A 12,890-nucleotide genomic window follows, 5' to 3' on the forward strand; every position below is an offset into this window, starting at 1 on the left:
GAGTAACAACTTTTAATGAATATAACACTGAAGTATACCAATACAACGGTCAGAGTGCAAGTACCAGTGTCTCTTCTTAAATATCTTACTTCTTATTGGGTAACCTGAATCCGCAAGAACCAGGCACGACGCATCTTTTATTTAATCAAATACCGCGAGTATTGGAAAATTGGTACAGCAATATGGCGAGGTCAGTATCTGTATCACCCAAATCATGGCCATGCTGATTGCGATTTATCTTGCTCATATGCCATATGACTGCAGCAACACATCATCTAACAGAACGTTAGTAATGACGCTTGTCATGAATTGATTATCACGATCTAAGGCTAGTGGCAACTTTTTGTCACATCTTTCACTTGAATGCATAGCGGCGGTAGATGAGGCAAGCGCTATTAACACTCGTTGATGTTATCTGGTTTCGTCAACACGAGTCACTCATCAGCTCGTCCTTATAAATATTCATGAGCAGTCGCTGTTCCCATTTACCACTAGATTCAACCAATGACAGATGTAAAGCCTTTCAGTTCGTACACAGTCTGCTAATGCACGCAACTCCCCGTCAATTACTCCCGAGTTGAACTTAACAAATCATTGGTAATCATTTTACAATACGATTTCTGTGCTCTTTTTTACATACATACAGGATTCCGTTACAGGGAGATGTGGAGGTATCTATGAAACACTGATGTGTGAGATGTAGATGGACCTATCATATAACTTCATAACACTTTAATAGCGATCTACCTACATTTTCATCTTTATTGTGGTGTGGAGATAGCGACAACCAAAGGTGATTTTGGAATTCTGTCAGAGACGAATACAACAACTTAGCCGCAACAATGGTATCAACAACCAACTCTGTCAACAATGTTACGTATCAGTTACAAGGAGACAATGACACTTCGAGTGTTTATTATGATGATGATTTTCCAATATTAGAACCATCAGAAATATGTCTTGTGTTTATATATATAATCATCATACTTTTAGGTTTTATTGGAAATTCACTGGTCATCTTCGCGATCTGTAAACGTAGTCGACAAAACGTGACTTCTTTGCTTTTGTGCAGTTTAGCCTTTTCGGATCTCTTTATGGTGTTAATATTTATGCCTTTTAAAGTGATGGATTTGTTTCGGTACGGACCATGGATATATGGCGGGTTTATGTGTCGACTGATTTCATACATAGTACTGGTCATGCCGTCGTGTTCTGGATGTATGCTTATGGTAATAAGTTTAGAAAGGTAAGTGTTTATTGTAACTTTGTTTGTCTTGCAGTATTTGATAAAAAAACAACACCAGTATAAATAAATCAACTCGGTACTGTTGACACTCTAATACCCATGTTAGGGTAAACTAGCTTATGTTGGTCGAAGCAGCATAAAATCGATTATCATTATTTAAATCAATATATTTTGAAAAATAACACTTTAAATTGATGTTTTGGTACGTTGTACAAAAATGTTGTTGTTTCAGCCCTCTTTACCGCATAACACAAGAACTACAGGACCTACAAAAGTATATCTGTGTTATTTGAATTCTTCTACACACTCGCTATGAAATGATCAATGTAATTTTACCAAAGCTCACTACCATTCGCAAGATGCTGTGAACTACTAGATCACAACAGTTTAAAATAGTTGCTAACCTTTAAACCTTTATAAATCGTCATAGCACTAAAGTATCAGCGCGAGTAGACCGCGCAATTTTGAATACAGGGCGTCCCAGAATGATCTATACCATAGTAAATATATATATAAGCAACAGTGTATCAAATTTGAATACGTAAAAAACAATGGCACATATTTCAGCTCCTTATTCTGTTACTTTCATTGAAATAGCTTGATTAGTTTAGGCGTGACGTTGATATTATTGAAAATGGACAAGAACTGGATGTGTGTAATTTGCAACGCAAAAGATGTTATATCACCATCATCCAGCCGTACTGTGCAATATATTTACGAAATCATATATTCCTTTACAGGAAATGCACCAAATTTGGCTGAAATGTAGAGCCTAAACCACTAAATAATTCCTGATTTGTGATTAAGTAAAATATTTCATACTTTACTTTGGGTTGAAAAAACGTACTTTTTAAGTGATTTTTTACTGTTGAGGACATAAATACATGCTTGGTACAAAGGACGAGTCGTCTCTATACTTTTATGACAAATCAATAACTACTGACATATCCAATGATGAAACTCACACACCTCAATAATTATCTGCAAAACTGCCGCCCAATAAAGAATGCTATTTAGGTAACTCAAACGATTCCATTTATTCCATGCAAGGATTGCTTCAGAACATAATAAAAATCGATATAATATCAATCCAAGGCACTGTCAGTGATTTCCAGAAAGGGAAAAAACCGACGGTGTTGATAATAATAATGAAGTTCCAACTTCCATTCAATTACGTGTTGCTACAACAGGTGTTCATACGAACAGTTTCCTCTAACATTGATTTGAAGATGCTAGTTTACCATTGTTCGCTTGTATCACTTACATGGTAACTTCCTTTCATCCAAGAATCTTAAAGGAAGGATGTCTAAATCGGGATCATTTTGTAGAAAACACGGTAAATTTATCTGAGAAAGAAAAAAAAAAACATGAAAAATCTCAAGCTTAATCATATTAATACTTTACCTCCAAAAGCTATGTTAAGGGTAGACTAGGTATTGTTGGTGGAAGCATCCCAAAAATCGATTTTCATTACCTAAATCAATATATTATTGAAAAATAACACTTTGATGTTTTGCAAAAGTTCGTTCTACAAAAGTGTTGTTGTTTCAGCCCTCTTTACAACATAACTCAAGAACCACAGGACCTACAACAGTATATCTGTGATATTTGAATATTCTTCTTCTATACACTCGCTATGAAATGATCAATGCAATTTTTGACAAAGTTCACTACCATTCGCAAGATAATGTGAACTGTACCAAATCGCAACAGTTAAAAATAGTTGCTAACCTTAATTGATCGACTCTCACACGGGAATTATATAATTGAAATGAACTAATAATGCGGTTAATGTAATATGCATTATAATTTCTGGACACTTGAGCAATCAATTATAAATTTATAAGATTTGTGGGTTTACAGATAGAAATACCCATATCGTATTTCAAAAGCCGTAAATCATATTAAAGGTATTATTTGTACGATAATGGAAGAGAAATAAACACAAAACACAAATCCCAGTAAACACATATGTCCTTAAAACATTTATTCAAAACGTTTTAATAACATTTAAACGTCGGGTTATATATTGGTCATGAAAACATTTTTAATTATAGTGACAAAATATATTATAGTGACAAATAACATTCTGTTTAGAATGTTTTGCATCAAGTTTTCACAAATGTTATTAAAACGTTTTTATGCCCTTTATATACCGTAAAAACACGATAGTTAGCATATGTGCATACTATCGAGCGCTTTTAAAACATACCAAAATGAAGAGCCCCATCCACAGATATGTGTAAAGGGTTTTGAGCAAATCATCATAGTTATTACGAACAAGAAAACCTACAAATGTGACACGATCTGGTCCACGGGGGCCAAAGGCGGCAAATTGGAAATTGAGATAAAGGCAAAAATATGGAGTAGTAAAAAAACAATAAAATACATAAGAAAATAGAGATCACAAAATTTCATAACTTTAGAACCAAGTATGCTAGACCTTTGGTGTTTTCAGTATATGATAGCCTAATGTTTGTATATGGTAATGCTAAAGTTTGTGTATCTCTTTAAATTTAGTCCACATTATCTATTTCATAATTTGACTGTGTTATGTTATTCATGCATGCTTTCACTGAAGATGAATAAAAGTTTGATTTTGACACCCTGTAGAAGTGTATATATGTTATTTGCATGATATGCACAACTATATGGTCGAATCAACCAAAAGTGTCCACGGGCCAAAATAAAAGTCCGAAATAAAAATGTCTCCACAATTTTTTCCTTTTGCCCATTGATTGATGACATATTGACCTTATAGGAACCAAAAGTGCCATTACTAATCTTGAAAAATAAATCCAGGACGTGTGATAGTAAATGTGATATAAAAACCCAATGTTACCTACGAATACCACTAGGATGCTTTCACTATCGCAATACTAATCAACCTAAAACAAATGGAATATTCCCATTAACGCTTTTTTCGTGTAATGTAGACGACAGGGTGTCAGGAAAATGCTAGCTCAGCCATAAAATATTTTTTATTATTTTTATAATGCGATCAATATGATCTTAGTCAATTTATGCTAGTTTATTTTTGAAAATGAAGTTTAGGTCAGTTTCTGTATTTTATTTATCAAATGAGTATGAATCAATTTACACATTGTATAAGAACGAGTAGGATATATGTTTTCAAGAATATTAGAAATTATACGCATACACCTAACGCTTTATACGATGAAAAGGTGAAGAAACCCGGGTATTCGTAGGTAACATGAGCGATTTAACAATATCTATATTGAGTTTAGAGGTTTAAATTTTGCTATTATGGTAATGAATTAATAAAATGGTAGTTTTAGATCTCTTTCAGATGGTACGTCCAAATGAATAAATGCTATTACCTTAGATCAACAATTTTTTGATGCTTTTAGCAAGATTTTGACCACTTCATTTTGATATACAAGTAGTTAATCAGCAATTTTACATAATAAATAATTGTTTAATGAATCCGTATATGGGTAAGAATATTGACCGGGTGTACCGCTTAAAGATTTTGAAAATTAATTTCTATTGGTAGGGACACTTCATTACACATGTCATGTATTATGCTGTATTCGTAAATAACATTTCAGTATTTGTAGGTAAGAATTAGACTTTTGGTGGATATCGCAATCAAAACTTCATTTTATGTGCGTTTATTGATACTTTAGACCCTATCATGTATTAATAATGTCGGTTCACATCGGTTGAAAGAGGATTGAAGTAAGAAACAAAGGCACTAAAGTGACTTTAATTTGCTTAATTGCACACAAATCGCTTACAACCGTTATTGCAGACTTGTGAAGTCCATCTTGGAGTCAGTTACGTCTTGTGGCCTTTCGTTTGAGAGCAACTACAATTAGCTTTATACCAGGGTCCCTCACTGTGTTGTATAGATCATGAAACAATGAGAACAGTCGTTTTTTCCATAGTATTCGTAGGTAACCTTAGCGAAAACGTCAAAAGTTACCTTCGAATAAATCAATTTGGACACAAATTACTCAGAAACCAGAAGGTCGGTAAACATTTAAAATGAAGCACACATGACAGTTGACAAATCCAAGTATTTATCCCCTTCTAATCTTCTTTGAATCTGATTTTTCTTTCAAATGAGCAGACCGTCGTCTATTTCAGTACATATTTTTCAACAATTAAGCCGTATTCACTTTTGCATGGTGGGCATGTATGTGAATTCGCAACTTTCATTGACATATGATTTGATAGCAAACACACAGGCCTTCGTTATGTACCAATATGGGCATTGGCATGAATGGCGGTGTTTCACAATACCGTCATGATGTCAAATTGTATTCGTAGGTAACATTCGGTTACCGAAATTTACCTACGAATACTTGCTTTTATTGTTGACATCTCAGAAATATTTAAACGCAGGCTATTGAAACTTGGTAGAAATAAAGAGTGTATTACCCTGCACCTATTGCTTAACTATTGTTTACTATTCTCTCACTTTGTGGAAATGACATAGCTTTTAACATGTATTCGGAGGTAATGCATATTTTTTACCAAACCTACCTTTGTGCCATTTAGAATTTCTGGCAGCTAAACACAATGATAAAGATGTCCGAATGCAATGCATTTCAGTATTGGACATATCAAAGCTTGTATCAATTGCGCATTTATTAGTGATTTCCATTTTTTAAGGATATATCTAGTGCTATGAAAAATTGTATTCGTAGGTAATGTAAAAAAATACCACTCAAAAAATTATCACCAAAAATTCATAATTATGTACAAATATGTGAAAAATTGAACAGGCAATCTTTGAATACACACCTTTCAGAAAATCAATTTAGATTCAATCCAATGACTTCTTTTCATAACTGATTTAGATGTTTTTAAAAATACTTTAAGAAATATTTTGAAAAAATGGGTAAAAATAGCATGTTTTGGGGTCTCTGTGTCTAAGTTTTTCACAGAGGGGGGTCTTATTATATATGGCGCGGAGCGTATGATCAAGGCGAATAAACACAATACAAAAACGAATGCCAATTGATTAATACTTTTAAGTTATGGCCCTGAACATGCCGTGTACACTTTTCGTTGGATTCGACCATATACTATTTCACATGAATTATTAAATGAACTTGATAGTAGTACAAAAGATTTGTACACAAGTATATCCAGTTCTAATATGTAATTATCAAATATCTGAATATAGCTGACTAAATTTGACAACCTGTCAAACCCTATCGTGAAGATCTGTGAACACCATTAATTTAATGCGACATACGTGATATACATTACACATTGCGGATTGTACGGTTTATAAAAGAAAATCTCAAGCCAACTTGAGGTCCCTTTTTAATTTGGATATTTGAATGCATTTGCATATGTATATAGGAGTCCTTTTATATATAACCTGCCTTCATATGTCTCACGAAGCCTCAAGATATGAAGGTAGTTGTGGCCAATAATACGCGGCGTATTACCAAAAATATATCTACATATATTTTGCAAAAGGTTACATACTGGTATCATGCACGCTCTACCAGCTACAACTTACATGAGAAGAAGAGCATTAAATGCATCAAAGATAAAGTGGAATTAGTGAGATGGACTGGAACACCATACTAAAATTCAAAACGCAATACACTAGTACACATGCATATATAAACAACCAGCCCCTTTGCACTAATGTTGAAGCCCGAAAATCCTCTCTTTGTCGGTGTGTCAAGGCCCTACAATATCGGTAAGGCCTTGAGGTCATCGCACAGAGAACGTTACCTGTAGAGGGGGTAGTAGGGTAAATATGACCCGTTTTACGAAAGGGCTTTATTGAATTGACTATGATATTGTACTCTAAGTAGTTCCCTATCATATTGATGGTCTTTGGTGGACCGCAGGTACGTTGTACACCCTATAGAAGTGTATGTTATTTGAATATGATGTAGTCAGAAAGATGCACAACTATTATTATAGTTTATAGAAATTATTAAATGAACTTGATAGTAGTACAAAAAATTTGTACACAAGTATACCCAGTTCTAATATGTAATTATCAAATATCTGAATATAGCTTACTAAATTTGGCAACCTGTCAAAACCTATCGAGAAGATGTGAGAAAACCATTAATTTAACGCGATATACGTGATATACGTTGCACATTGAGGATTGTACAGACGGTTGAGAGAATATCTCAAGCCAATTTGAGCTCCCTTTTAATTAGGATATTTGAATGCATTTGCATATGCATATTGGAATCCTTATTATTACCTACCTTCATACCAACGTTTGTGAATGTCTCACAAAATACTATACAAAATGCCATACCTGTACATGTATCTCGCAGCCAGTTTCGAAAAGAGTAGGGTGTTAACCCCTGACTGTTCCCAACCCGTCCCGGTGTTCAAATGGACCCCAATGGAAATAAGCTTCAATAGAGGCTTTCTTGGGTTATCCAGGGTTGTCAAAACCCGAACAAATCAAATCAAAAAAAAAATTCGGTAAACAGAAGGTTAATCTGTCCAGATCCACGATATGAAGGGAGTTGTGGCCAATAAAATGCGGCGTATTGCTAAAAATATACCTGCATGTATTCTGCAAAAGGTTACATACTGGTATCATGCACGCTTTACCAGCTACAACTTACATTAGACAGCATTAAACACATCAACGATAAAATGGAATTAGTGCCATGGACTGGAACACCATACTAAAATTCAAAACCCATAACACTGGCACGTACATTATATATATAATTTTTGCACAATTGTTGAAGCTCAAAAGTCCTCTGTTTGTCGGTGTGTTTTAGGCATTAGAATATCGGTAATGTAAGGCCTTAAGGTCAACGCACAAAGGACGTTATCTATAGAGGAGGTAGTAGGGTAAAGGATCCGTTTACAATGTTTTCAGAGAACATACGTTTGGAGGACCTATGTCTTGGTCTTGGACATGTACGATGTCCTCATTGTGTTGGTGTGTTGTCCTCGGAACTAGTACTAGTAGCAATACATATGCACCCCTGCCACACACCGATATGTTCAATAACATTCACGCGAGTCCCCGTAGACAAATAAACAGAAAAACACACACACAGAAATTAAAGTAAGTCGTATTTTTTTGCAAACGTTTGAAAATACGTACAATGAAATTGGGACGTATGGGATTATTGAGATAAGATATAGAAACAGACTTATACGAGGTTGTAACAAAATAATATATTTAAAATCTGCCCAAATATGACACAATATCCAATAGGTATTAAATAAATACAGGTAAAAACGTAGTGAAGATACGCATTTGTTCTCATAAAGACCTACAAATTTTAGGTCTTGTGGGAATAAAATGTTTATTTTCAATACAAAAAAGTTTGTCGTTAACTTCAGATCTGCAACATTTTTTAGCCAATCCATGTCTACTCCAGCGATGTGCACCGCAGCACCTTTTCCATTTGTTTGTGTGGTGGTAGATATTGGTGAGAAAGTAAAATCCTAAAAATTTGAGCTCCCAATGGAGCAATTTAAAATTTAGGGGGTCAGTGTAAAAATGCGTCACAACGCGAAAGACGATGTTTGGAGGCCATAAATGTATAAAGGGACCAAATACAACTTTGAAAAATATATATCTTGGGGAACTTTGGGGGAAACGAGAAAAGTAAATGGAATATGAAGTTATAATTTTCAGGATTTTACTTTCTCACCAATATCTAGGACCACGCAGAGAAAGAAAAGAATTGAAGAGCTGCTGCAGTGCACATCCCTGGAGTTGACATGGATTGGCTCTGTTTCTTTCTTTTCATATATAATTTTCGCCGTTGTTCTATTGTGGCTGAAAAAACAGTGATTAGATATAAGCATATTTTTGTCATAAATTTTAAAATATAATAAATAGATAATAAATGTATCACATATTTCAAGTGTTAATTACAAAGAAATCAAACCATAAGCAACAATTTCATTGTCTTTCTTTTGATTTTCTTGATGTGCACAGCACGATTACCATATCGAACATACTTGCTATCCTCGATTATGATGAAAGTGAAAATGATTTTTTTATTCAAATTTATTTACTAAAAACGTAACCAACTAAATACCCTCTGGTAGTTATTTATTATTATACATGAAAAGCTGGAAACATGTATACTGAAAATACTGGACATTTCCTTTGGTAATCTACACACTACTTGAAATAAAAGTGTTATTGTAAAATTTGTTGTTTGCTACAGCATGTATTTATGTACAGAAACATTTTGATTAAAGCTTTAATGTGCGATCTTTCAAAATGAATTTGGTTACATTTAAAAAATTCAACTGATACTTAATTGGAATCAGCCACATTTCTTGCGTTGTATGAAATAGAGCCGTTTTGAATTAATGTCTCATTAATAAGACATTAGAGCTCCACAGTTAAGCCGCCAATATAATAATTATAGCTCATTATTTTGGCTTGAAATTAAAACCTTTTTGACAGTTGCTAAGTATAATCATTTTATAATTTTTGAAAAAGACTTGGAAAGAATTGGACAGAAATCGTATATTATAGCTTCAAGAGAGAGTTTTAATTGAAGAGAGAGAAAAAAGACAGATTAAGAAACAGATATTATGTGTGAGCGAGTCAAGTATAGAGGAGGAAGATAAGAAAAGATGGGGATCGAAACGTGCCTTCGGGAACAAACAGGGAGAATTTTGTCAGAATACTAAATAGGTACCCCGATTGGTGGAATTATTGGTCGATGGGGATTCACTTTCTTTGACACTTGTTTTACACGGTAACACAACCATAATCTTAAATCCTACTCAATAAATCAGTCAATCAATCAAAAATATTTATAAAGCGCCAGTTTTATTTGAAAAGAACTGTTCATAGGATCTAACCCTATTGCCCTAACCTTAACCTTATTGATACTCATAAGTAACCCGGTCGTCAATTGCGTGCTGAATAACGTCAGTTTTTGTGATTTTGAGAACAAAGTACAGAATATGGTTCAAACATGCATTTAAACATATTTATTCAGCAATCTGTGCACAAGAACAAATAATAAATAATAAATAATAACGATACAAATTAAAGGGAATAATCGGAAATATTGAGGGTGATTACTAATGTTTGAACCATATTTTGAACTTTGTTCTTTAAATTACAAAAAAAAACGACTTAAACAATAATCGTAGCAGGTAAATGCCGAAAAAGCAAAGAAATGGGCTATTCTACACTCCCCCTGTGGAACTTGGAATTATAATCCACAGGGGGATTATGAGTTTTAAATAGAATAGACAATTGGGTAACTTATATTTGAAAGACTTACTCCAGTTGTGGAAGATATAGGTAAAGCCATGATATATACAAGGGGAGTATGGGTTTCAAAAGAATTTCGTTTCAAAATGATTAACTCTGACCAATTACAGTTGAAAAACATATACTCCCCTGTGGAAGATATTTCCAAAACCTTCCACAGGGGGTGATGATTTTAAATGGAATAGCCCAATGCGGTCGGCGGGTGGGTTAAAAAGCAGAACCTTGCATCTGGCTTTGAATTACCAACGCTTTTAAGTCATAAAACCTTGAATATGTATAAATTAATCTGAACTAATCGCCTTATAAGGTCATAGCATCTTTTAATAATCTATTTGCATCATGACATGCTTTTAAGTGAGTATCATAAACATGAAACACATCCATGCCATTAACATTATCATCCATACCATAGAATAGTTCATATATAGTTCATTTTAATAAGGCGAGCAAATGAAAAATAGGCCAATGTACATTACATCATTATATCAGGCCTTTATTCAGCAAGTAGTTGTATAGAAAATTATCATATATAAAAGTATGTAATTTTCTCAAGTAGGCAGATGTTTTCTAGGGCTAAACACTTCAAGAAAACTGTATTTTGTATTCCTTTAATTTGATTATATCTATGAAATGTTTTCAACAAAAGCCACCACCTAACAAACGAAAGTATGTTTGATACTACTTGGAAGATTCATATAACAAAAAATGACTGATTAAAATTGAAACTGGATCAAATCTTTATAAATCAAATTAAATCTTTTCATTTGAGCATAAAAAACGCGTGTACTTTAAACATTTGCCGTGTATATGACTTGGAAATAAAATCCTCAAGTAGTTGACAATTCAACTGTCATATTTTATTTCGTGTTTTTCAATCATTAACGTAAGGTATTAGTTCACCTGCGTCGTCATAATGCACTTATACTGATCAATGAATTAAGTCATATGTGACCGTACACCACGAATGAGCCGTAAATGTCCTCAACTGTATTCTGAGTTACAGTGTAAAATGGGCATGAAGGTCATATTCATAGGTATTTCAATTTGGTGCTACGTGTATCTCATTAAATGAGGTACACGTAGCACCAAATTGAGGTACCTATGAATACGACCTTCATGCCCATTTTACACTGTAACTCAGAATACAATTGAGGACATTTACGGCTCATTCGTGGTGTACGGTCACATATTGAGAATTGTTCATAAATGTTGTATCTGTATTTTAGCAATTTCAACGAACCATGATATACACATCAAAGTAGTAATTCTCATCATAATCATTAACGGAAGATAGATAATCTGCTAGAAATTTTTTAACATACATGCATAAATACAATATTTATATAGCGCCTTTTACATAAAGATCAAGGCGCATAGCAGTGAATGACAAGAACATACAGAATAATAAACAAAGTACAAAATTAATAAGCATTTTATTTTAAGGGTTTCGCGAAGCTTGTGATTGAGTAAGCTCCCTGATGTTACGTGGGAGGCAGTTCCACAGTGCCGGTGCAGCAGCTTGGAATGCTCTGTCGACAATTTGAGTTCTAACATGAGAAGTGGTTTGAGTTGTGTCCATTGATGGTCATGTGAGCAGTCCAGAATGAGGTTGTTTTAGCGAAACTGAATCAATGAGGTATTGAGGTGCGGATCCTTCCAGGCATTTAAAGATGTAGAGGCAAACTTTGAAGTTGATGCGTTCTCCTACTTGCAGTTTATGCATAAAGTGGAGATGAACTATCGCGTCTTGCGGCAGAGAACAACTTGGCAGCTTTGTGTTGGAGTGACTGCAGCTGATCAAGATTACTATAACACATTATATGTTATACGCACAGGCTATAATTTCACAAACATATTTTGTTATTTCTGACAAAAGTACAATAAATGAAGAAAAGCGCGTGTACCTATGAGTTCTCATTTCGATGTAAACATCTCCCTTGAATTCTGCGAATGATTATTTCATTCCTTAATGGTGTAAGATTTGCAGCGCCATACACCAGCCTAGCGTCGAAGATTAAATAATAATGGACACTATGCAGAGAAAGTGTTTTATACTCTGTCTTTATTGAAGCTAGCAATTTGCAACGAGCTGTTAATATGATACTACACAATGTTTGTGATGTTAAGGGGGTACACCCACCCCTGTGATCAATTTGTGACTATTTTTACATTTTTCTCAAAAAATAATAACACACTGGTAACAAAAGTTATGTATATTATTGGGGCAAGAAATCCAATTACTACACTGAAATTTCAGTGACTCAAGAAAAGCGGTTCAGTATATATTATAGGAAATGAGGTACATCCTAGCGGTACCTTATTTCTTATCATAAAAAACGAACCGCTTGTCTTGGGTCACTGAAATTCCAGTGTAGTAATTGGATTCCTTACCCCAATAATATACATAAT

General features: G+C 34.0%; 1 protein-coding gene across 1 annotated transcript in view; it reads left to right on the forward strand.

The window, feature by feature from the left end:
• The first annotated feature begins 547 nt into the window (after nucleotides 1-547).
• LOC140141105 (QRFP-like peptide receptor) overlaps nucleotides 548-12,890 on the forward strand; it is a 187,226-nt gene continuing 174,883 nt past the window's right edge. Inside the window, exon 1 of the mRNA XM_072162889.1 lies at nucleotides 548-1,246. Coding sequence (XP_072018990.1) covers nucleotides 843-1,246 — 404 coding nt within the window. The 5' untranslated portion in view covers nucleotides 548-842. The remainder of the gene's footprint in view (nucleotides 1,247-12,890) is intronic.

This window comes from Amphiura filiformis, chromosome 19 (genome assembly GCF_039555335.1).
Source record: "Amphiura filiformis chromosome 19, Afil_fr2py, whole genome shotgun sequence".
Lineage (NCBI taxonomy): Eukaryota > Metazoa > Echinodermata > Ophiuroidea > Amphilepidida > Amphiuridae > Amphiura > Amphiura filiformis.